The sequence below is a fragment of the Trachurus japonicus genome, chromosome 7 (assembly GCF_045865225.1).
Source record: "Trachurus japonicus isolate A0001 chromosome 7, Traja_1.0".
Lineage (NCBI taxonomy): Eukaryota > Metazoa > Chordata > Actinopteri > Carangiformes > Carangidae > Trachurus > Trachurus japonicus.
The window spans coordinates 5,080,075-5,107,244 of NC_140913.1; the positions used below are offsets into that span (position 1 = coordinate 5,080,075).

At 43.8% G+C, this 27,170-nt stretch overlaps 1 protein-coding gene across 1 annotated transcript in view; it reads right to left on the minus strand.

The window, feature by feature from the left end:
• The window catches only part of dnmt3bb.1 (DNA (cytosine-5-)-methyltransferase 3 beta, duplicate b.1), a 92,748-nt gene that overhangs the window by 53,105 nt on the left and 12,473 nt on the right, over window positions 1–27,170 (minus strand). The window contains exon 2 of the mRNA XM_085783079.1: window positions 17,195–17,303. Coding sequence (XP_085639205.1) covers window positions 17,195–17,303 — 109 coding nt within the window. The remainder of the gene's footprint in view (window positions 1–17,194; window positions 17,304–27,170) is intronic.

The following is a 27,170-nucleotide window of genomic DNA, read 5'->3' on the forward strand; positions in this document are numbered from 1 at the left end:
GCGCGCACGCGTAATGCCAAATTTCCCCTATAATAAATGAACTCGGTGAACTTGTGCAAGGAGTGTGCAACAGTTTGACGGAGAGCTGCTCCTCCTGCTCCTGGAGGAACCCGAGTCAGAGAGGCAGAGGTACGCTGATGTCAGCCGCCGTGTGTGAGCCACAGTCACCACAGTGTGTTCATCTAATAAATCTGGAGGATGTGTATGTGTATATGTATGTGTGTGTGTGTGTGTGTGTGTGTGTGTGTGTGTGTGTGTGTGTGTGTGTGGCAAGAAATGAGCACAGTTTGGGTTAAGAGGGAGAGTGAGTGATGACGGCGACGGGAGCAGCTGCTGGAGGAGGCAGGCAGCACACATGTTTATGCTGTGTTAGCACTACTGTGCAAGTCAGTGATCCGTCCCATCTGTCCAACAGAGACACAGGGAGACAGGAGGTGTCAGACCACGAGTCAGCATTTGTTTTATTTAAGTCCAGAAATAAAGAGGATCTTTGCTGAGCTCATGCCGTTAGAAAAATTAAAATAGCTGCCGATACATTTTCATACAATCAACCCGCGTCCGCCCAGTCATTATCCATTTCATCTACTGCTTCAATTACAGATGTTTTTTTGGTTTAATCTATTAAAGCTGTGTTTGAGCGACCACAACTCTGCTCTTGACTAAAAAACACCACCACCCCTCCCCCGCCTCATGTGATGAAGGCTCGCAGCTGGGAGGAACCGCGGCTCTGACCTTCGTGGCGCGCTCCGTCATCACCAACACAACGCCACGTGATGTATGACTTAATGAGAGACACGCCGACCCCCGAGCTTCATCTCAGCCGCTTCGGATTTCACGTTCATACATTTACACCTGGCGTTTGCACGATAAATCCGCAGCAGAGGTCCGACCGCGACACCTGTAGGAATTCAATATTACACGTATCTACCTCAGCGTTCTCACACTCTTCTGATGAATGATCTCAAAGTCAGGTGAGGGAGAGAGATGTGTTTAGACGATACAGAAACAATCGCTACAGGACGACTCACACCAATTAAACCAGTTTTAGTGGAAGTTTATGCAGCTGTAGCTGTTCCAAAAGAACCAAACTAATAAGAGAAGCCAAACAGAGTTCCATTGACCATATTCACAGCGTCGCCATCTTTCCTTTCGCCATCACTCGGGGTGGGTAAACAAACCTTATAACTGCTGCGTCCCTGGCTGCAAGTCATACAAACGTTGGGAGTCTGATGTTCTGCTTTCCTTTCATCACTTCCCGGTTGATACAGATTTAAGGAAGGCATGGGTTGTTAACGTCTGAAGGGACATCGGGCCATATTTCAAAGTAAAACAACATTTGGGTCAAACTGATTTGAATTAAGTTAGCCAGCATTAGCTTCAACTGCTAACGTAAACGGTAACGTTATGTGACGGCGTTGAATCTTCCCACCCCGAGTGACGACATGAATCTGGCTAATTGTAGGCTACATCTTATCCACAGGTTTCCGAATGTCAAAAACGGAAGCCGGTTTTGCTCTTCTGGTGGAATTGTATGTTTACGTTTCCATGGTTTCACTAGTTGTCATAGTTACGGTAAATGCGGAGATGAATGAACGGAACGATATTGCGTTGATCGAGCCAAAAGTAGAAAAATCTATTCATGGCGGATACATAATTTATTTGTGGCGGGCCGCCACAAATAAATGAATGTATGGGAAACACTGATTGTTAAAAGTTGGCGTGATAATCCATGCATTTTACAGATTTTCAATGAAAAAAAAAAAAATGATCCATGCGTTTACCGTGACTACTGAAACCATGGAAACGTAAACATTCAATTCCACCGGAATAGCAAAACCGGCTTATCAGAACGGCTTACGTTTATGACGTTCAGAAAAAGGTGGATATAATGGCAATTAAGATTCATTCATTCATTATTGGTAAATATATCCGTGGAAATAAAATGTATTTGCAACATAGTATTTCACAGATGTGCAGTACTGTCCCACATTTATTCTGCAGTAGAGCCCTGCACCTTAGCTCTAAGCCCGAGGGGCCCCAAAGCCCGCCAGCCTGAGGGCCGGGCTTCAGTTACCACATCATTACCTCGGACAAGGGCTTTTTTTTAAAACCTGCCATTTAGAAAGTTGTGTTAAACCAATTTAAACGGCGACACTTTAACGCAGCAAGTCACTCTGCCCCCTCCCTCCCTGCTCCACGTCACTCACATCAAATAACACCTAACCCTATCCCACTCCCACGTCCCGCCACAAACATGAACATAAATAAAAAGTAGGGCCAGGACTTTAACGCGTTAATTACGATTAATTAATTACACAAAAATTAACGCATTTTAATCGCACTTATTTTGCACCACGGAACGTTTCTCACTGGATGAGTTTCAGGCGTACTGATTACACTGGAGCACAAGTCGCCGATACTGTTAATATAATACATCCATGCACTGATCACTGCAAGGGAGAGAGGAGGTGAAAAGAGACAACACTGTTACCTGTTGTATACTGGCCTCACAGGCTGTACCATCGCTAAGAAACCAGTGAGTAACGAGTTAAAGCTATGGTCAACGATTTGGAGCATTGGTAATTATTATTTACATCGTTTATACATGGCCATTATGGTCCTGTGGTCCGATATACACGCGGCCCTGCTGAGCTACTGGTCTTCCTCCTCTCCCTGACACACAGCCGCTTCCAGCCGCAGCCTGAGCGGTCTCTCTGCACCGCGGCGCCGCGGAGCTCCAGGCCCGGGTCTTTCTGCTCCTCTTCCCCAGGCACAGCACCATGTGCCCGGTCACCCAGCGCGAGGAGGCTCCCTGTAGCATGAGGCTGTGCTAACGGCTGCTAATGGCGGTGCTGCTCGTACCAGCGGTCGCCGCGGTCCCGTTGCCGGGGACGGCGACGACGGCAACTGGCACACCGCCTCATCACCGGCAGCTGGTGCACAGCGGCGGCATCGGGACTGGCGCCGCCGCTGTTAGTAGGCTAGCGCCGAGCACAGCCTCATGCTACAGGGAGACTCTTGGCGCTGGGTGACCCAGGACAGGGTCCTGTGTCTGGGGAAGAGGAGCAGGAAGAGTCGGGGCCTGGAGCTCCGCGGCGCCGCGGTGCAGAGAGACCCGGTCAGGCTGCTGCAGCGGCGGTGCTGAGTTTATGTTGAACAGGTAATCTTTGGTTTTATTGTGGAAGTTGTGACTGTGAATATGACATTTTACTCCGCATTCGGTTTCTGCAGGCAGCAGCAGGCTTGTTGCTTGCTCCGCTCTGGGAGGGGAGAGGGGGGGGGCGTGTTTAAAAAAAAAAAAGCGCTCGTCGCGGGGAAGCTGAGAACAGCGGAGTTTCCTCTGCTGCAGCTGAACAGCTGATATGTGGTCAAGATGTAGCTACAGACCTGTCAGTGTCTCATGGTGCATAAGACTTCACCCTCAGAGCTGTCTGTCTTCAGACTGTCCTGACTGTCCCTGAACATCACACAGAGACAACATGGAGCTGCCTGTGTGATTGGTTACTGAGTTTTATTAATGTTTACATCAGGCTGAGTTCAACAAATCAGTTTATGCTTCTGTGATTTAAGTAGCCTAGTTAAATACTACAGTAATCATCATAGTGTATTGGAAGGAAAGACCATTTAATCTGTATGTATCAAATATCGATTAATGAATTAATCGATAATTTGCATCCCTAGTCTGTCGGTCTTGGTTAAGTAGGCTACCACCTTGAAAAAAAACAAAGTTTTGTTGCTTAAGCTTATGTATTCAGTCATTCAATGGTAAACTAAAAATCCATGTGAAAAAAAATGCTTCTCACTGTTCTCAGGTCAAATATTTATATGCGATTAAAATGCGATTAATTGCGATTAATTAATTACAAAGCCTCTAATTAATTCGATTAATTTTTTTAATCGAGTCCCGGCCCTAATAAAAAGATTAGAGACAGCGAACTGAGGACACTGAACAACAACAGGGGAAAGGCTCAGTACTGCAGTAAGTTTAAACTCATCACAACCCTTGAAGACGAGCCGACCAGGTCCGTTCAGTACAACTTCTGCTCACTGCTGCAGCTGCATCGCGTTCAGTCACTTCAAAACAAAGTTATTGATTACAAAACAATAGTCAATCAAAATATAATGATTAAAGCTTATGGGGATAGTAGCATTTTTTTAAAGTGGGGTTGTATGATCTACAAATAGCCCCCAAGTACTTTAATTGCGGTAGAAGACTCTCTGCACTCCTCCTGTTAGCAACGCCAGCCCATAGCCCTGCCCAGAGATTTACAACAAACCTCTTTTAGGCCGCGAAAATAGTCCGTTTCTTTGGGTCTGTTCACAACACTGTATGTTGTAAATCTCTGGGCAGGGCTATGGGCTGGCGTTGCTAACGGGAGGAGTGCAGAGAGTCTTCTACTGCAATTAAAGTACTTAGGGGCTATTTGTAGATCATACAACCCCACTTAAAAAAAATGCTACTATCCCTTTAAAACCACGCTGAAAGGCTGAAGTCAGGCTTGATTCAGATTTGGGCCTGAGAATTCTGAACCCCTGCCGGGGCCCAGAATCTAGACCTGTGCAGACCACTTCTCTGAAGCATGACAATGACCCAAACATTAACTATTTGAATTGACAGGAAGACTCTTCTTCAGGCGCCGGGCCGGTTGTGGTGTTTCCTGAGTGTTTCGTCTCACACACACAGCACGTGACTCACTAGTTGAGGCATTTTTTCTGGCTGCTTGCCGCTCGCATTTTGTTTGAACGTGTGCACACTCGGGTGGAAACAGTTAGGGAAAGCCAGGGGATTTTCAAAATAAAGGCACACCCAATAAAAGATAATATGTATCAATTTGTAAGTTATCATTATTATTACTTAGGCTTTTATGCCTTTAATATATAGGACAGCTGCATATGGGACGCCTGCTCTACCCACTGAGCTACACGATGGCCCAAAATGTATCAATTCGTGATTGATATGTAGATCGATGTATGGCTCCACCCCTACTGTATGTGGAACTAAGCCAAAGTTTGGGCCACTTTTCACTCAGTATGATCACTTCCTGCATTTACTTGTTGCTCTTCGTGCTGTCCAAGACTGTAATGTTAGTGTTTTGCCAGGCACGTGAAGTAGAAGGAAGCAATAAGGGAACCAATAAGCAATGAGGTAATGATGTTTACCAGTTCTTAACCCCCCCCCCCCACCCCCACACACACACACACACACACACACACACACTTCAGAGACACTGCTTGTTCTGCCTCCTTTGAGGTATGCAGCACTATGGCTGTGTCAGTTTCCCAGAGATGATGAGTCAGTCAACTCACAGCACCAGTCAGCTGTTTGTTGTGTCATCACTAAAAGAGATGCGTGTTTTTTTTTTCCCTATGAAGCAAAATATAAATGAAACAAAACTCACAGAAAAGCTGCTTGTGTTTTGCAATGAACAGATTTTTTTTTGCTCCACTTCATCTCATTCAAACATTTTCATCTCATTTATTTATTTTTTACAGCTGTAGAAAACTCGACTTAAAATTCCTTTTGCGCTGCTGAACAGAAACAAAACCATGCCGCCCTCGTTCACCTCGCCCTCACTTTCTTCTCTCCCCGTCCTCTATTATTTCCTCCATTCAGTTCTTTTCTGTTGAACTCTTTACTACTCTCCCTCTCTTCGTCTCTCTCTCTCTCTCTCTGAGCAGCTTTTGTTAAAAAAAAAAAAAAAAAAAGACGAGGAGGGAAAAACTGCTGCCGGTGCACAGAGAGAAAAAGGGAGCAGGACCACGGGTTTTGTGGGGAGTAAACCCAGTAAACCCGGTCTCTTTGAGATGAGGGTGAAAATGATAAAAGGCAGGAAATCTTCCGCTGCTCCGGTAAGAAATGAGAAAAGCACTTTAAAAAAAGTTCGGCCTTTAGCTCCGACAAATTCTTTACTGGTGCGTGAAACGCTGACCCGGCTCCTCTAGTGGTTTCGGATGACAACTGAAAACGGTATTTAATGTCAGTCAGGTTGACGTGTAGAGGACTGTCATCAATATCCTCCATTAACCTCCTCTTCCTCCTCCTCCTCTTCCTCTCTGAGGCTGGCAGACATGAACTTGCCCAATGAAGCATTAAAGTAGCACAAATGATCCTTTTCCACTCCTCTGCCTCCCTTTGCTCTCTTTTACAATACAAACATCACAGCCACTACCACAACTACAACTACAACTTCTCTCAGCACTCCTCCTAGCTAGTCCACTGCTACCAAAAAGTATTCGTATAGATCCAGCTCATGCATCCCGCACACTCTACATGGCCGAGTGCGTGGACCATGCAGATCTCAATAACCTACGTCACACACACACACACACACACACACACACACATTCCACAGTGAGCAACAGTCGGCCCCGGGGTGCTCCGACTGCGCTGTCAAAACATCTTAGCGGGGCCTAAATGATTAGAAGTGCAGGTCTGGAGCGGATGTCTGAAAAATGCGGCGTGCAGTAAAAGCATCACCTGAGGGGCTGTGGGGATCTCGGGGTGTTATGGTCTGATAACAAAGAAGTGTGCAATAATAACTCCCCAATTGTCTCAATATTTGCGCCTCGGGTCGAGTTTGTCGGAGCAGTTTCTTCTCTGCGAAGCTGCAAGTCTCAACACAACACACTGCAAGTGTGCAGTGTGTGTTCAACATTAACTGTTCTGAAACCAAGTGTATGCCTGGGTTCGCTCACTGTTACACAACCCTAATATGGACTTGTCCTTTCTATTATTACACCGCATTCACATGGAATCAGGCAGACGGACGACAGCCGCCAGACAGAACGGGAAAAACAAACAAGCGGCACGACGGCAAAACGATACACACGTGACAAAATGTTACTATACGATGTTATATTTACAACAATTTGAATAAAACAAAAAAGATATCCTTGTGTATTCTGTTTTATTCTAATAGCTATACACATATGGATATAAAATTCTGATTTCACTCAAAATCAATAATAAAATTCTGATTTCACTCAAAATCAATAATTCACCAATTGTCTACTCACTGTCATGCCAAGGAAGGGTCTGGAGAACTTTCAGAGTCATCAAAACGCTTTTGGAGTTCCAGAGGGGGGTTCGACTGGCAACGGATTTTCATATAATGGCGGCGGATAGAGCTCACTTTTGAATCGTCCAAAACACACACTATGAAACATCCAAATACCTCCATACTGCTCGTCCGTACTGACCCAAGTGTCCTGAAGCCACGACAATTCAAAAGTGAACTCATATGAAAATCCATTGCCAGCCGGACCCCCCCTGAAACTCCAAAAGCGTTTTGATGACTCCGAAAGTTCCCCAAACCCCTTCTTGGCATGACAGTCAGTAGAAAATTTGTGTATTACACATTTTGGGTGAAGTATCCCTTTAATATTGCACTGCATTCTGAAACTTCTGTTTAATTCCTTCCAAAATGTCACATCCGGTTGTGAATTCCATGAAGGTGCATGGTAAAAGGTTAAAATATTTTAACTTTGGATGGCATTGCTGTATACTGTTGCCATTGCCATATTCTTTGTGGAATGTATTCCATGTGAATGCAGCGTTAGAGCCGTGTACAAGTTTGTTTCACTTTCAGTTTGTAGTTCTGATCCACATGCTCACTGTAAAGGAAGAAGACACAGAGAGCAGCAACAGGACATGATACAAATTCCTGACAACTGTTTCAAAGTCATGTACTGATCTCCAGGAGGCGCCAGTGTGCCAACATGCAGCAACACAGACGGAGAAGAAGACTGAGCTCAAAACTGAATGTCACTGTATTACAGTTACCATTTCAAATTAACCAATCACAATTATTGCCATTTAAACAGGCTTATTGCTTTACCTGAAAATAGCCTAACTTCAGATGAATCACACAGCTTATGATCACTGATCACCTGACTTGGTGGGCGTGGTCACAACATCATCAGCCCACACAATGGCAGAGCGTTCAGGATTGAGGTTACAGTTGTGGACACAATGTTGTGGTGAACTGTCATCTATGTGCAGGTGTGACAACTTGAGACGGAGCAAACACAAAGTGAGTCTAATCTTCTGAAGCAACAAACCAAGCAGCACACTTCTGCTTTCCCTAGTAACACCCTAGTCAGTTTATATGAAATCAAAAAACTTGCATGGAGTGCTGCATGGGTATCAATTGTCTTTGTCTCTTGTCTCTACCTCTGGTGCTCTTCAGTGTGAGGATCCAAATACTGGGTGGTAGCGGGAACTGAGGCACTCAGAGTAGGAAGGTGATTTTAAAAAGCCTTTATTGCAGCATGGCCAAACAAATTAAAACCAAGCCAATGCGTTGCGGCCACAGGCCTTCATCAGGGCTGGTATAAAATGGCCGCCCATATGTAACCTGTATATATAGAGAGAGGTCACATGACTGGGCGGGCCCCATGGTAGAGGCACATGTGATGCCAATCAGCAGAATACAATATACATCCACATCCAATCAGACATGAAAGGAGAATAACACAAAATATACAAGCAATCAACAATAGAGAACATTTCAAACATTATAAATAATCAGGTTAATTAACATTATAAATCATCAGGTTAATTAACAGGGGTTTCTCATCCAGGAAGCTGAAGGAAGACACATATTAGGAGCTGGATCCTGCCTAGATCAAAGAAAAGGGGAGAAGTCAAGTTCACCATTTAGGCCTGGATACTGTGTAGCTTTCAGAGTATATATCCAAAAGGATTCCCTCTGTAAGAGCCTTTTTAACCTGTCTCCCCCCCTTACTGAACTGGCAATGTGCTCTATACCTGAGATGTTGTAGCCAATTTGCATTTGTGTGTGTGTGTGTGTGTGTGTGTGGGTGGGTGTGAACGTATGAGTGTGGGTGTGTCAGTGGTGAGGCACTGTGGTTGGTAGGGTCTACCTGCACACCTGTGGGCTTGGGTGGTAATCAGGCAGACAAAGGTTAGATGAGGGAGACAGAGCTCAGTAGTGTCAGGGAATCAGGATCAGGGAAGCCACACAGTTTTTCAACCGTGTCTGTGTGTGTGAGAGGGTTGAATGAGTTTTGTATCACCGTCTTAGCATTTTTGTATGAGCTCATTTTTAAGTTTAATTAGCACCCGGCCTTTTGTAGGTGTTTTTTAAAGATGTAAAATTAATAAAGTGTCAAACTTATTGCCAATGGAGGACCTCATTTTTCACACACCACCAGGAGTTGAAAACGACTTCAGATTCCCTCAAGTGGCCTTTTTTTGTTGGTAGCTAAATTGCCACTACATTTTGTTGAAAAACTCAGCTTCAAGCTGCACTCACCCCATTCCATGCCAGCTGATTCCAATCAAGTGGATGCAGACAAAGAAAGCCTGGGCAAAGCAACGCTGAAGAATCACGGTAGGACTGATAAAGAATTGTTAAGCCGTGTGGAAGAGATTGGCCTTCTCACAAAAAGGATACAGGTATAAATCCTGCTACAATTCAAATAAAGCCTCTGGCCTTTAAATCAGTCAAAATGGGTGACGTGGCTGCAGCTGTCAATCAAGGTGAAATGGAAAGTGGATGTGATAAAAGACTAATCAAACTCACAGTTAAAGCATTGGAAGCAAAAATAATATCACAACAAAAGGAAAGAAATCGTAAAATAAAGAAACTCCATAACTTAAAAAAGGAAGTTCAACAATTAATGACTTCAAAGAAAAATGTGTCTGAGGTGCAAACAATGTATGAAGTGTTCTTAAAGCTGTGTGTGGAAATCAAAGAGTTGCATCAATCATTGAAATCAATGTTACCTGCGGATGAAATATTAAAACAAGACAAATGGTATGAAACCCTAATGCAAAATAATAATGAAATAATACAAAAAATTGAAGAGTGGTTGCTTGATAAAAATGACCAAGAGGATGATGTTGGTGATGATGATTACGACGTTGAAGGTGATGATGGTCCTGTTGCAAATACAGATGTGCCTGATGATGATGATGTTGCAAATGTGCTTGATGATGATGCTGGAAACAAGGATGTGCTTAACGATTATGCTGCTGCAAATACAAACGTGCTTGACAATGCTGCCGTTTCTGTGGTCAATGATGATATTGTTCCTGGTGATAGTATTTCTAATGTTGGTCGTAGAACATGTTCATCAGCTGGCTGTTCCAGCTACAGGTCTTTAAGATCTTCAGCCTCCTCTGCATGTCTAAAAGCAGAGGCTGAAAGGGCTGCTCTCCTTGCAATGGCAGCTTGCCTCAAAGAAAAACATGAACTGGAAGCTCAGGAGGAGCAAATCAGAAAGAAAAGGGAACTTCTTGAACTGCAAAGTAAAATTGCTGCTCACACCGCAAAAGTTACTGTGTACAGAGAATCGGATGGTCAGAGCTCCAGAGCCCATTCAAATGGAATGAATTCGTATCTGGAAAGATCAAAACGTAAATCATCCCTCAGACCCTCTGCTATAGAATTTGTTCCACAAGGTTCAAACCATCAGTTTTATCATCTACCATCAGGAGGCAGCAAGACGGCAATGCTAATGGAGGCACAGCCTAAAAAGCCAGATCATCAGTTCTATCATCCACCATCAGGGGGCAGCAAGGCTGCAATGCCAATGGAGGCACAGTTCAATCAGTTAAACCATCATTTTCATCATCCACCATTACGAGACAACAAAGCTGCCACGTCAATGGATGCACAGCCCATAAAGTCAGACCATCAGCTCCATCATCCACCTATAGGCAGCAGCAAAGCTGTTATGCTGATGGAGGCTCCGTTCAACCAGTCAAACCACCAGTTCCATCATCCACCACTAGGAGGCAGCAAGGCTGCAATTTCAATGGACGGACAGCCCACAAAGTCAAACCACCAGGTCCATCATCCACCATTAGGAGGCCACAAAGCTGCCATATCCATGGGTGCACGACCCAAGGAAAATGTTGCACATGGTGGACCAAGTCCTTATGTTATGAATCCACAACCAAGCATGCCTCAAAGGTTTCAAGAAACATCTCATGTGCATCACACACAGCAACCCACCATGTATTTTACACAGGAACCCATTCAACACAATGACCTAATGCAAACTGATGTGAATCAAGGCAATCTGTTGACCATCATGCAACGTCAAAATGACATTACAGCCCTTCTGATACAGCAACAGTCTTCATTGTCACTCCCTCCAAGAGATATACCTACCTTTGATGGAGACCCACTTGAATACATTGCGTTCATAAGAGCCTTTCAGCATGGAGTGGAAGGAAAGGCTGCCAGCAGTATGGACTGCCTGTATTTCCTAGAACAATACACAAAAGGACAACCAAAAGAACTGATTAAGAGCTGTCAACACATGCCACCTGACAGAGGATATGAAAGAGCAAAAGAACTGTTAAAGGAACGATTTGGAAATGAGCAAAAAATAGCCAGTGCATATATGGAGAAAGCCCTGGGATGGCCACAGGTGAAGTCAGAGGACATCAAGGCTTTGCAAGCTTTTTCATTGTTTCTCCGTGTCTGTTGTAATGCTATGGAGGATATCAGTTACATGTCAGAGATGAACATGCCTTCCAATATGCGTGTCATTATCCTGAAGCTACCTTATAAATTGAGGGAAAAATGGAGGAGCACTGCTTATGAGCTGCAGGAGAGGCACCAACGTCAAGCAGGCTTCAGTGACATTGTCAACTTCATTGAGAGACAAGTGTCTATTGTTTCTAATCCACTTTTTGGAAACATTCAGGACACAGTCATTTCATCACCAAATCACAAAAGTGGAAACAAGGTCTCTCATGCTCGATACGATGGAAAAGGAAGTAGTTTTGCAACTTCTGTGACGGCTGTCAATGCTAAACCTGTGACTCAAGTGCAAAAGGAAAATAACTTACCTGATAAATCAACAAATGTGTTTTGTCTGCTGTGTGAAGAGGGTCACAAACTGGAGTCGTGTCCCATAATGGAGAAGAAGTTGCACCAAGAGAAAATTGACTTTTTAAAAGAGAAAGGTGCTTGCTTCGGGTGTTTAACTGTTGGACACATGAGTAAAGACTGTCATAGGCGTCTGTCTTGCAAATTGTGTAACCTAAAGCATCCTACCATCCTCCACATTCATTCAAAGAAAGAGATCAAGTCAGAGGATGCACAGCAGGAAACACCAGAGAACAGTCACACGGTTTCTCCTAAGACATGTGGCCATATAGGGGCTGGAGCACAGGATTGTGTCTTGGCTATTGTACCTGTACAGATCAAGGCCAACAAGGGTAGCAAGATACTGACCACTTATGCGTTCTTAGATCCCGGCAGCACAGCCACTTTCTGCTCCGAGCGACTCATGAGGGAGCTAAATGTCAGAGGAAGAAGTGCTAAATTTCTATTGAAAACAATGAACCAAGAAAAGTTTGTGGACAGTCACATCATCTCAGGATTGGAGATAGCTGCACTCAACAGTAACACCTACTTTAATTTACCTGATGTGTACACACAATGCAAGATGCCTGTGACCCGTGATAACATTCCACGGCAGGAAGAATTGAGTGCCTGGTCTCATCTCAGCTCTGTGGAAATTCCTGTCATTGATGCTGATGTGGAACTGTTAATCGGAACCAACGTTCCAAAGGTAATGCAGCCATGGGAGGTGATAAACAGTAATGGTGAAGAACCCTATGCCATCAAAACTCTGTTGGGCTGGGTTATCAATGGACCACTGAGAGGAGGCAGTGAGAGTAACAGCATCTGTCGCACCATTACTGCTAATCCAATATCCATTGCTCACATAGAGGAACTGAAGCAATACGACCACAATTGTAATGAAAGTTCAACAGATGGAAAGCCAGAGGTCAAAGGTGAGGCCATGGTAAACACTGTGATAATCAAAGATGCACCAAACACAAAGGTGTTACAGTTGACTCAGAAGAGGAACGAAATAGGAGCATCTGTGTTGAGTAATGGGCTTGACATGACTCGACGAAAGAACAAAGTTGAGAAGGAGATGAGAGAATTCAGAGCCACGTTGGGTGAGCAAATCTTGCCTCTTGAAGATACTACGACAGCTGAGAGTGCCATCATTCAGTGTTGCCAACAGGAAAGATTCAGTGGTGGAACAGCCGCACTGAAAATTGAAACATCTGGAGTGAAGAAAAGCAGTTACGTTTACAAACTCGACCCAGTGCTGGAAAATGGGCTTTTGGGAATGGGAGGACAGCGCAGCAAAACAGCTATGCCAGATGACACGAAACATCTTGTCATTCTTGTTGAAGATCAGCACATCCCCACTCTCACTTTACGCCACATTAATGAACAGCTGGGACATTGTGGAAGAAATTACCTGCTTTCAGACTACGCTGGAGGCAAGCTCAAGATCTCTTATCACACATTTGGGATATTCACCTCTATTGAGGAGAAACAAAGTTGGATGGAGGACAAGAGAAGCTTTGGCGCAGGAGATGTTGATCTTGTGGTGGACTCTTCTGCTCCTCTCAGATCCTGGCTGTTGGGGAGGGTACTATACAGACCTTTCCTGACACACGACGGTCTGTGCGGTCTGTCAAAGGTCAGATCAAGTACAACATATTGGAGCGACTAATTATGAAGATCCTTCTTCCACTGGAAGCTGGTTGAAGGCTCTTATGAAGATTTACGTCATACGTTGCCGTCAAAGTTGGACTATGGACACATGAACATTATTGAATGGGACTTTTAAAAAATGCATAGTAATTGGCTCCAGTTGTTTGAGTGTGTTGAATTGTTGTGTTATTATACAGTAACAATTAGGGGCCGGTGTGTTGTAGCCAATTTGTGTGTGTGTGTGTGTGTGTGTGGGTGGGTGTGAACGTATGAGTGTGGGTGTGTCAGTGGTGAGGCACTGTGGTTGGTAGGGTCTACCTGCACACCTGTGGGCTTGGGTGGTAATCAGGCAGACAAAGGTTAGATGAGGGAGACAGAGCTCAGTAGTGTCAGGGAATCAGGATCAGGGAAGCCACACAGTTTTTCAACCGTGTCTGTGTGTGTGAGAGGGTTGAATGAGTTTTGTATCACCGTCTTAGCATTTTTGTATGAGCTCATTTTTAAGTTTAATTAGCACCCGGCCTTTTGTAGGTGTTTTTTAAAGATGTAAAATTAATAAAGTGTCAAACTTATTGCCAATGGAGGACCTCATTTTTCACACACCACCAGGAGTTGAAAACGACTTCAGATTCCCTCAAGTGGCCTTTTTTTGTTGGTAGCTAAATTGCCACTACATGAGATATTCAAGGTATTACAACTGTGGCTGGCCTCGTTACAGTGTAGAGCCATAGGATATTGGGGGTTACCTGTCCTAATGGCATGTTTATGCTCAGCTAGTCGTACCTTGAGTTTACGCTTCGTTCTCCCAACATAAAACCGGCCACACGGGCATTCCAGTCTGTATACAACAAACGTAGTGTTACAGTTTATGAATGATTTGATATCATATTTGCAACCTGAAGTAACGTCTGTGAAATAGTTAGCATTGACCATGTTATCACAATGATTACAATTGCCACATTTATGATTCCCTGTTCTCATATTCAGCCATGTCTTACGGGGAGCTGGTGAGGAGCCATCTTACTTCAGCTCCCCGTAAGACATGGCTGAATATGAGAACAGGGAATCATAAATGTGGCAATTGTAATCATTGTGATAACATGGTCAATGCTAACTATTTCACAGACGTTACTTCAGGTTGCAAATATGATATCAAATCATTCATAAACTGTAACACTACGTTTGTTGTATACAGACTGGAATGCCCGTGTGGCCGGTTTTATGTTGGGAGAACGAAGCGTAAACTCAAGGTACGACTAGCTGAGCATAAACATGCCATTAGGACAGGTAACCCCCAATATCCTATGGCTCTACACTGTAACGAGGCCAGCCACAGTTGTAATACCTTGAAGATCTCAGGTATAGAGCACATTGCCAGTTCAGTAAGGGGGGGAGACAGGTTAAAAAGGCTCTTACAGAGGGAATCCTTTTGGATATATACTCTGAAAGCTACACAGTATCCAGGCCTAAATGGTGAACTTGACTTCTCCCCTTTTCTTTGATCTAGGCAGGATCCAGCTCCTAATATGTGTCTTCCTTCAGCTTCCTGGATGAGAAACCCCTGTTAATTAACCTGATGATTTATAATGTTAATTAACCTGATTATTTATAATGTTTGAAATGTTCTCTATTGTTGATTGCTTGTATATTTTGTGTTATTCTCCTTTCATGTCTGATTGGATGTGGATGTATATTGTATTCTGCTGATTGGCATCACATGTGCCTCTACCATGGGGCCCGCCCAGTCATGTGACCTCTCTCTATATATACAGGTTACATATGGGCGGCCATTTTATACCAGCCCTGATGAAGGCCTGTGGCCGCAACGCGTTGGCTTGGTTTTAATTTGTTTGGCCATGCTGCAATAAAGGCTTTTTAAAATCACCTTCCTACTCTGAGTGCCTCAGTTCCCGCTACCACTCAGTTTATATGAAGCAATAACGTGTGATTTATTTTTTTCAGTACCTTGCCCAACGCTGACAGACACAGTCGTCCCACTGGTGGTGTTATGTGTCAGCTGCTGATATCTAAAGTCAGTGTGATGCCACAGAAATAAATGAGAATGATCCCACAGAGACTGATGAACAGCAGGTTGAAAAATATAAACAACAAAATACATCTCTCATTAATGGCTCCTCCTGCACTGTTAAAGGGATAGTTCAACATTTTGGCAAATTGGCCATAGTCATAGCAGTAGGTTTGTTACCTTTAATTTGTCGATGCAAGCTATTTTTAGAATGGCAAAGCAGAGCCGCGAGCTGCTCAGAGCTATTCTACGGAGGCTAATGGGATATCTCAACAACTCCAAAACGCTGTCGTGGACAAGTTGTGACCTGCACATTCACACAAAAATGACCAAGGGGCTGATCCGACTTGCCCAAGCTGTAAGAGTTCTAGGCCGAAATTTCCAGAACTTTCTCATCCATCTATGATTAGGATGTAGACTAGCATCAGTCCTCTGACAGCCATCTTTGGTGCAGCACCAGGGGGAGCAGAACTAACAATCAACCAAAGGAAAGCAATAGTGTTCTCTTCATTGTTGGTCAGGAGATTGATCCTATTTAACTGGATTAAGGCAACACCGTCATCTCATCGACGATGGGTGGAGGAAGTGAAGGCATACCTTAAATTCGAGCACCTTACATTTACTCTGCAGGGAGGTATTATAAAGCCTGACAGACCTTTTTTTTTTCCTTTTTTTAAAAAAGTATTTTGGGGGGCTTTTTTGCCTTTAATTGAAAGAATAGTTGAAAAAGACAGGAAATAGGGAGACAGAGGCGGAGTGACATGCAGCAAAGGGCCACCTGATCCATGGTTTGTTACAGTTTCGTTCGTAGTATAGAGTTGACTTACATATGGTATATTTTTCCAGTCAAATTGTCCACTATAGAATGTTTGTCGTGGAAATATGAAAAAAAAAAAAAGAATAAAACCACTTTGATTATTCAGTTACATCCCATTAGCGAAGCTCAACTCCCCGGCCGTCACACAATGTGTGATACGATGGCAGTTAGGACGGTTACCACGGAGATGGGCAAACAATAGATAGTGAGGGATTAAAGTGGTGACGATGAAGAGGAGATGGAGACAAATGAGAGATGGAGGAGGTAGGATGTGTATGTGTGAGAGAGAGAAAAAAAAAACAAGGAGAGAAAGAGGAGAAAAGAAAGAAAAGCAGGTGGGAGAGGGAAGGAAGTGTCCCGCTCAGATGGAGTGATATACGAGCCTGAAAGAGGAAGGAGTTGTAACGGACGAGTGTGTGCGTGTGCACATGTGACTGCCAGTTATGAAAGAGTGAAAGTGGGTACATGTGAAACGGTGAGCAAAAGTGTGTGTCTGGATGCATATATCAGTGTGTGTGCTTCCCTCTATCCTTTCTCCCATGTTTGCACAAATACATTCTCAATTAGACTCATACTGGCACTCTTGTCTGGGCATCTGCCCTGGCGTTGATACACACACTGCTTTCAACCACAGCCGGCTCACAGAGATCAGGGAGTGGCTTCATGTACGTGTGTGTGCACATATGTGTGCACATGCGAATGAATAGGTGAGGTTTTGGGGCATTATTTAAATATTTGGCTGTTTGTTGCGAAATCTGTGTGTGTGTGTGTGTGTGTGTGTGTGTGTGTGTGTGTGTGTGTGTGTGTGTGTGTGTGTGTGTGTGCGTGCGTGTGTGTGAGGCTCACCGTAGCAGCAATGTTGTTGCTCTCCTCCATGATAGCAGCTGAGTACTTGTTGGAAGGCATCGCTGTCGCAGTCGACTGGTCCAGTGTTTGTCCCGACTCCTTTTCAAACCTGGACAAAGACACAAACCAGGAAAATGTCAGGAAACAAACATGGCCGACTTCCCCGCGCGTCAGTGCTGCACCTGTGGCCGTTCCGGACTATTTTCAAGACCATTACTGTATTCAGTATCAGTGCTCATAGAAATCATGTGGATTGACATTTACAGTATTCCACAGCTAAAAAGAAAAGATAATTGATATAAAATCTAAATCATATTTAATTGAAACAAGGTTTGAATTGAACAGAAGAACACAGACCAGAACCTGCTGAACTCTCCTCTCACTGTTGACATGTTGCCAGTTTTAAAAAGTTTTAAAGTTTTAAAAAGATACTTTTGTAGAGCAATTTAATTATCTATAGTTATTGAATTACATCACATAAACCAAAGTGAACGAGCAACAGAGAAACATCTGCGGTTGAAAAAAAAAAAGATCGCTGCAGCTGTGATCTTGACTGGTCTTGAGAAAAAATCCAGAGTCCAGCTCAACCGAGACAAGACCAAGACCAGCCTCGAGACCTACAACACTGTCCCCCCCACACACACCAAGCTCTGCCTAATATCATATCACTGTATTGGTTGACTTGACAGCAAATATATATCCTTTGGCCAATTACCAACTTCATTGCTACAGTGGGTACTAGTTTCATTTGGACGTTTCCCTCACGTAACGCGTGATTCACGCGTTGCGTGAAATTGTAGGTCACATTGTAGCCACTAGGTGGAAGCATCGTACTGAGATGCAGCTCAAAAGATTTTGGGATAATTCCACGTTTGACCACAACGTAGCTGCAATGGAGAGTGGCGCTGTTCATACGCCATAGGCTACTTCATTTGCAGCTGTGGTCGAGAGAGCTAGAGAGTGAGTGGAGAGAGGGACCGCTACGCCGGTCAATCAGCTCAATGTTGTTGTTTTGTTTCACAGTGGTTACAGTAACCTACGCTCAACAGGATCAGTGGTTCTCAGCCTTTTGGGGGTCCCCTGCATATTTTTGATCTCTCCTGTAGCCTGGCTGGGTGGCTCCAAGTTTGAGTAGTTTGAGTTCTGCAAGTTCTGGTGAATGTAACAATCCACTCATAGACGATCGCTACGTCCGTGCCAGCAGCCTGGACCCGATGCTGCTGGACTCACGAGCGGAGCAATTATGCACATCTGTCAGCAGCTGCTCTTGAAGGGACAGATTAGATGCGCATCCAAACATTTAGCATATCTGTCGGGTGCTGTCTCTTATCCGGTACAAAGTGGGAGATGACAGAACTACTTTAATTGAGGGAAAGCTACATTGTTGCGAGTTGACTCCGGCCGGCGTGAGCACATGCACCTTATCCTCTTGGATTACAAGTTACAGTTGCATTCGATTTCAATTTCCTTGAGATAAGTGCACACTGTTTCTGCTATCAATTCGGTTATCTAGTTCGGCTAATGTTAACACTAGAACCACCCAGATGGTCTCACACAGACGTTTGTGTTTTTCTTACGTAAATGACTTTGTTTACATTAAAACTACAGGTCTCTCAGTCCCTGACTTTTCCATGTGTGATGGTTTCTGAAGCTTACAACTTACACAAATGAAACATTCGATTTCTGGGCATTTATAGCCTACCTCGGGCCGACAATAGCTTATTTTTTTCTTCAATTATTGTTTTCATCTACAGTTATATTTATCATAATATGCCCAATTCGGGAGGGAGAGAGGGGGGAGAGAGTGCCGCGGTCACGTTACATAATGTAACAGTTTCCAGAAAAATACAAAACAGGATATTTATTCATGTTACCCTCTGTTTAGGTAGCCTAGATAAAGGTCTCAGTCACATTTGAATAAAAATAATGCAATTAGGCTAAATGTCATAGGATCTTTTTTTTAAAGATAGGCCTATTTTATTTTTAGTTCCATAATTCAGAGATGATTTTCACTTAACAAAATGAAACGAAACAATGAAGCCGTTTTGTCCTCCGGCTTATGAAAAGTGTGAGGAGAGGTAGGGGCAGGGCTGAAGTATCCACAAGCACACCTATTGATCAGAGATAAATGAAGGTGCTAATGTGTCGCTGATGTGTCTATTAAGTAGGGCTGCACAATTAATCGAATTTTAATCACGATCACGATTTTGGCTGCCACGATTAAATTAAGATGATCGTCACGATTATTAACATGTAAAAAAACGGGCTGTGCTGCATATCAAATCAAGCGCTTTCTCAACCAATAGTCCGCCAACCACCAGGGGGCGAACGAGAGGTCAGGGCTTCATGAAGCTGCCTAACTAACAAGTGAGCGCATCCTCCCTTTACATGTTGTTTACAGTCCAGAGTGTGTGTCCCGGCCGGTCTGCGCCTTCAGATGCGTCCATGCTAGACAGACTCTTGCCCACACATCTCTGTGTATCATTGATGGCAAAAATTAAGTTTTACCTATAGCCTACTTTGAAATTACATTTCAGAGCCTGTACTTTCTTACTTTTATTTGAGTAAAGGAGTTGAATCAGCAGCTACTTCTACCAGATTTATTTTTTATTTTTTGTTTTTTACGTGATTATCATTTTGGCCATAATCGTGCAGCCCTACTATTAAGCTGGTCCTACAGACCGCTGCATATAAACCCCACTGTAGTATAGCCTAATTGCAATCAGTGAAATATATGAAATCAATATAAAACACAATTTAAATATGAGAGCTGCTGTTGCTCTAGTTTAATAGCGCTGCACCATGTTAGCGTTTCACCAGCGCTGTGCTAAGCACTTGTCCACTTGCTAACGAGCTAGCCTCCACTTGGGACTGAATCGACTGAAGACTGAAGTTCACTGTGAGTCGTGGAGTCCTTATCTGTTATTTCTGAACTGCAGACTTGGCATACCGTCACTTTTGTTTTGTTAAACAACTATGTAGGCCTATGCAAAGGCTCTAACTTTCATCTTTCATCTCATCATCTTCCTGCTCATCTCTGTTGATCTACACAATGTGCACTTCACAAGGTGCAGTGCTTCGCTGTCTGTCAAAGTCACATCTGCTACCTTTGTAAATTCATAAGTAAATGTTTAGTGAAGAAAAAATTAAACGTATGTAACAAGAGTCTTCATATAAATCTCTATACATGGTGATGAAACTGTTTTTCTAGTATATCAGTATTAGAAAGTGTAAGCCAAGAAAAAAACACACAAGTTTGAGTTGCAAAGCAGACTGTAAACATCAGACAACCACAACCTGTTTGAGACGTTTCATGGAAACGTTTAAAGCAGAAGTAAGTGGTCCGGTCGTTTTCGCTAATGCTGCGTTCCAGGCAGGCTTTTGAAATCGTAAATTACAGCTTCAAGTCACAACTTACGACTTTGTAGCGTTTCAGGCAACCCACTCGTGTTTTTCCGACCTGTTTTACCGGTGAAAGTCACTATAACGGCCACTCGTAACTTCTGACCGGTGAACTCGTACCAGATCGAACTGGTACCACTTCACGGTCGGAAAAATACGAGTTTCCTTGAACGCACCATAACAGTCCTCGTCGCTACGTCACCACATTCACGGCGTTCCTTGGCTGCACACACAGCCCTGCATGCCGTTCTCTCTCCTCATTGGATAAAAAACTGTAGGATACGATAAATGTTTTCTCTTCGGCTCAGAGCAGAGCAGAGGGACTGAGAGACCCGTGTTTCAGTCCAAACACTCTATGTAAGTGATTGCTGTCGGAAGATATAACTATTTAAGACTTATATTAACACAAATATATCACTTACTTCTGCTTTAAGAAAAGTTTCTCGTTACATTGAAAAGAAAATTAAATCGTGACAGGATTCTCACTTAATGTCCCGATTTTCACTCAGTCTCACCACAAAAGGACGCAGTGCTGCAGTGTGAACAATCAGCAATTAAGACAGAAAACTTAGATGCACAAATGTCAAGTGCAAAGATTCGACAACTGACACAGAGAAGGTGATTTAACAGCTGATCAGTGGAGAAGCTGCTGCAGAGACACGGCGGTGCAGAAGAGGATGACTTCAGCCCCTTCTGTTCAAGTGAGTGGGAAGGAAACATGTCTATACAGACCTGAGGTAAACAGATACACAGGCCTGTCAGGATGTGTGTGTGTGTGTGTGTGTGTGTGTGTGTGTGTGTGTGTGTGTGTGTGTGTGTGTGTGTGTGTGTGTGTGTGTGTGTGTGTGTGTTAGAGAGAGAACAAAGTGAATGTGTATGTGTTAGTACATGAAAGTAAGAATGTTGTGTTTCTGCATCGTCTCTTTAGCTCCATGGAGGTGCACACATTCCTATTTTAGTGGGGATACGAGTATGTGTGTGTGTGTAGGTTTAAATTTCAGGGAGGTGGGGGGCGGTGCGTGGCGCAGTGGGTGGAGCGGCCGCCCCATGTAGAGGATACAGTCCTCGCCGCAGGCGTCCCCGGTTCGGGTCCCGCGTCGGGCAGACCTTTCCTGTGTGTCATTCCCCCTCTCTCTGCCTCCCCATTTCCTGTCTATCTCTACTGTCATCACTATCAAATAAAGGCAAAAAGCCGAAAAATATACTTTAAAAAAAAAAAAAAAAAAAATTTCAGGGAGGTGACCAGCTCAAAGTGTGTGTGTGTGCATGTGCATGTGTTGGAGTCTGTGCTGCAGTAATTAGTTTGTTCCTGGGGCTTCGTAATGTGGCATTAGATCTAATACTATTGTCAATCTTCCTGACATTTGGCACATACATCACATACACACAACTATACACCCTCTATTACCAGGCTTTTAAATGCACACTATTCTATTCACACATTAAAAGAAATGCAGCCCACATTAAAAGAAATGCAGCCCACATTGAAAACCTGTTTGTTTCTCTCGGCTTTTCATTCATTTCTCACTGGTTTCCAGTTTTACTTTAAAGCAGAAGTAAGCAGAATATTTGTGTTAATATAAGTCTTAAATAGTTATATCTTCCGACAGCAATCACTTATATAGAGTGTTTGGTCTGAAACACGGGTCTGTCAGTCACTCTGCTCTGCTGTAAGCCGAGGAGAAAACTTTTATTTTATTTCCTTGTATCCTACAACCTTTATCCAATGAGGAGAGAGAACGGCATGAAGGGCTGTGTGTGCAGCCAAGGGATGCGCGTGAATGTGGTGACGTAGGGACGAGGACCAATAGATCCATGACGAGGGCGGGGACTACTAACTCCATCGGCTGACAAGAAGTCAGAAAAATGACCGGATCGCTTACTTCTGCTTTAATTCACCATGGTCTTTATTCATTGTCCTTTAACCCGCTCTTATTTTAGTACACCGTTGTGTTTGTTTGTTCGATTTTTTTAATTGTTAAGGTACATTGTGTAGAAATTACTCCCATCTAGCGTTGCGGTTGTATATCACAAGCAACTCTGCTGCATTCACATGAAATTGGGCAGACACAGATGGATGACTGCCGCTGCACGTAACGGCATAAACAAGCCTCTATGTAAACAAGTGGTCCGTCAGCACGAGGCAAAACAATACACGTGACAATATGTTGTCATGGCGATGTCGTATTGTTGACCTGACCCACGTTTTACCGGCTTTCTCTCGACTTCTGTGACTAAAATGACATCTGGTTTGTTATCGACGGCCGTCTGCCCGACTGCAGGTGAATGCAGCATCAGTGTAACGCTCCATTCCTCCTCACTGCGTTACCGTGGTGACTTTTCACAGACGCCACCTGGACCTGAGCCGACAGCTCCGGTGTCTCCGCTGAGTTTCCGTGGTTTCCTACCGTCACGCTGCCACTGAACGTAAAAACATGGCGACACCACATGGCAGCCAGCACCGAGCTTACCCGCTCCATGTAGATATGAATGATATGAACGGCTAATTCAGCTGAAAGGAACACTTCACTTTGTTGATGGGGGGGGATTACTGATTAATGAAAAACATACTTTTGAATGAAATAATCGATTTTCGTGAATAGATAACAGGAAAAGTTACACAATGTACCTTTAAAAGGTACAATATGTAAGAAATCTAAAGCAACTGGCCGTAAAATCCTCCTAATATGTCACAGAGACTCAGGAATAATGTTCATATAACATGATGAACTCACCAACAACAATAGTACAGCCAGAGTATTCGCATTAAAAATCTTTTTTTGCAGACTGCAAATCATGTTTATGTTTTGAATTTACATGTTGGCATGTTGCGCCACCTAGCCCTCTCTCCCAGTCACGGCGGCGTCAGTGGCATTTCAGCCTCTGGTCTGCTTCCACTGAGCTGCCGCTACGACTGGGAGAAAAAACGAGATCGCTGTGTTTTGAATTTGACTGCAGTAACCGTTTTTGGCCACATTCTTACATATGGCACCTTTAAAGCTTGCCTGACAAGCTCTATAAATAAAGTTCATTATGACCAGTGTTTTTAATTGGGATGGGAATCAAGTAGATTTTATTGATACCAATGCTTTTATTGATTCCATTCATCTGTGCGATTCTTTGATTTCCCAAATGGTGGTGCTAATTCTAGTCTGAGTCTCTAAACACTGAACAACAGAGATAACTGTCACCAGTGGCGGACTGGCACCAAAAAGAGGCCCTGGCAATTTTGACAGAGAGAGGCCACATTGCCTTCTCAGGTCATGGGGGGGGGGATGGGTCGGGGTTGCACAATGGTTTGCACAGATAAGTCTTAAAATGTGTGCAACACCTTCTCATCACAATCCACGCCATCTAGGCTACAGTAGCCTACACAGATCAGCTGTTATTAAAATCCAACTCATCAACAACAGGATCACGATATTAGACCACCACTCACATTACACAACAAACAATTAATCCACACTCAAACCGAAGCAACAATAATGTTAACTGTATTCAACAAGCTATTATGTGTGTGTGTGTGTGTGTGTGTGTGTGTGGGTAAGAAAGCGAGGGGGAGAGAGAGAGAAAGTAGGTAAAACCTGCTAAGTTAACTGTTAGCTACCGTAGCTCAGGCGTTGGTTTCCGTCAGGTAAAAGCTGCCGTTTATTCCTCAAATGCAGTTAAAAAAGTTGTTGAGCCTCTCCGGTAGTGTTATCCATCACTGCAGTTGTAATACCCGCTAAACTGCTGGACGCAAAATCCGAGGGGGCGTCTGTTTGTTTACAATTCACAAAGGCAACGTAAACGTAGGCGACGCTCACACTTGGGGTTACGCAATGAGGCAACGTAGCCTCCTTGGCGTAGGCTACAAGTCTGGGGGAACATACTGCGCATACACACCGTACGGGCAGGAGAGACAGAGCAGCTCTGTGCCTCTCTGAAATACAACGAGACGGCGAGTGGCTTCTACGGCCGCTGCCTGGCCGGAGGTAAACTCATTGAGTCCCCTGACCGCACGTCCCTGCTGGAGAGCAGTGCGTGCGTGCGTGCGTGCGTGCGTGCGTGATTTAGAGTGAGACAAGACAACCTACAGTAACCCCCCCTCTCCGCCCCTTAGAATAAGTTTTAATGTTGAAACATTTTAAGAGTTAGTTTTGTGTTAGTCCATGCATAATTTGCGGCCGCCTATTAACGTAGCCGCTCCGCTTTATTTATTTAGCCTATTTCATTTATTTATTTATTTGCAGCCACGGCCGCCTATTGATTCAACCCTTCGCTCCACTTTATCTATTTGGTGGAGCCACCTGCGGCCGCATCGCCAGGCGGCCGCAGTGGCATTTGCCCACATTGCCCAATGGCCAGTCCGTCCCTGACTGTCACAGCAGATACTGTTTCTGAATGAAAGCTGCAGTGCAATGTTAGAATGGACTGACAGTGTTTCCCCTACATTCATTCACTTTATCTGACAGATCACCAGCACCATCGCAATATCACAGTGTCACAATGATTTCACTCACACCAAAACCCTACTCTGGATTCATGAACGTTGCCAGAATCTCAGATTTGATCCTAAGTACGTGTGTAAGATCATGGAGACCAACCCATCGTAAATTTGCAGCGCTTCCGGTGATCAGCAATTATTATAGATCCCCGCCCATGAATAGCCATATAAGGAGACCACGACTGCCATATAAGGAGGAAGATGCATCCTGTCCACCTGCGATCATGATGCAAACAAGGAAAGAGGGAGAGAGAGAAAGAAAAGGGAGAGATCAAGTCATTTTAGGTGAAGTGAGAAAAAATATTTTATGTTCTTCCATCAGTAGTGGTGTGACTAGGACAGGTAGGTGTAAGGCCTGGAAGGAGGTAACAGATGTAGTGTTCTCGGTTTTAAGAACCATTGAAGAAGGAAAGTGAAAATAGATCGATATGAAACATGGAAAAAAAAACACACACATACACACATAAGAACTACAAGAGCCACAGGAGGAACCTCAGCTGTCTACTGCAGAGGAGCATCACTGCATCAACGCATGGAGTTGTATAGGCAGGTTATATTCTTACAGATAAACCAGCCGTCTCACACAGCTCCATCCAAACCGGTGCCAACAGGATGAAGCTGTGTGCGTCCCACCAGGCCACCAAGCCGCAACGTGTAGCAACACACACTTTGCATCGTATATCGCTGCACATTTATGGAATGCAAGTTTTTCCAGTTAATTCCATATCCAGTTAATATCATTAGATGGAGCCTTGATGTGTACGTGCATGTCCGATCCATAAAACTTCTCTCTTTCCATATATTTCTAATCATTTGTCATGTTTAAATTACGTCTTTCAAAAAGCCAGTCTATAGTGTTAACAGAGAGCAATACGAATTAAAATTGTCATTTCCAACAGTGACAAACAATATTTATGTTAATTTCTACATTTACACAAGCACTACACGCATTCAGGAGCAGGTGTAGAGAGCAGTGTTACTAAAAGAATGATGAATGCGGAAATCCACCTAAATTTCCGTCTGCGCACAGTTTATACGCAAATTCGTTCTGCTCACGTTTGATGAATGAGACCCACACTAACAGCTTCACTTTGTATGAGACCAAGTCAAAGTTTGGACCACTTCTCTTTCCTGTCGCTATGATCACTTCCTGGTCTTACTCAAGAAAGACCTGCGTGTAGCGTGGCAGCAACAAGCTACAGGCACAACAGTAACCCCACTCTTTCCTATGGGAATACTGTGCTACAAAGTTAAGGGGTTTATGTTTTTTGTGCTGGAATAATTGACAGGTCAATATATCAGTTCATCACCTTAAGCTTATTTGGCAAAACCGATTATGATCATTAATTAACAGGCGACAGAAGCACACATGCTCAGGGCTCCAGACTAACTTTTTTTTTTTTTTAATAGGAGCACAGTGGTCCCTAACTTAAAATCTTAGTAGCGCAAGCAGAAAATTTAGGGGCACACACCATAAGTTGACTTGCAAAGCAAATATTTACATTTCCTTTTCATTCATGTCCTCAGACACATTGTCCTGCCACCTGTGGAATGACTGATTCCAGAGTCTTTGAGTCGCCCTTCCATGTTTCACCAGTGTTATAAAAATGGCAGATTTACTGGTTGCACATGCAAGTAAATGAAAAATTTTAAATTTTTTCAGAACTTTTGTGATGGTACATCGACTTACAACAGGTTGAATGACACCTCTGTCATGGCCTGAGGGTCTGTATCGCCTTCACTGGCACTAAGCAGCTTCCAGGTGGAAGGTAGGAACCCCTCCACACAAAAAACTACAAATGTGCTGACTGCTTTACGGTACGTCACTTCCCCCTTTCCCCATTCGTTAAAAACACGGAAGTCGATGCGAACGCCTATGTGGGGTTACCGCTACCATGGCAGAAGCAGCAAGAAAGCCAAAGAAATTAAAAGTTTTGTCTGAGGAGACTAAAAAACAAAAGACGGAGAGTAACGGGCAATTTCCACTGGATGCAGAGTAATGGAGCCCATACGTCTTTATTATCCCCAAGGGAGCAATTTATTCTAATGAATGTGTGTGCTTCCACCGGTTGCTGCTCTGCAGCATTA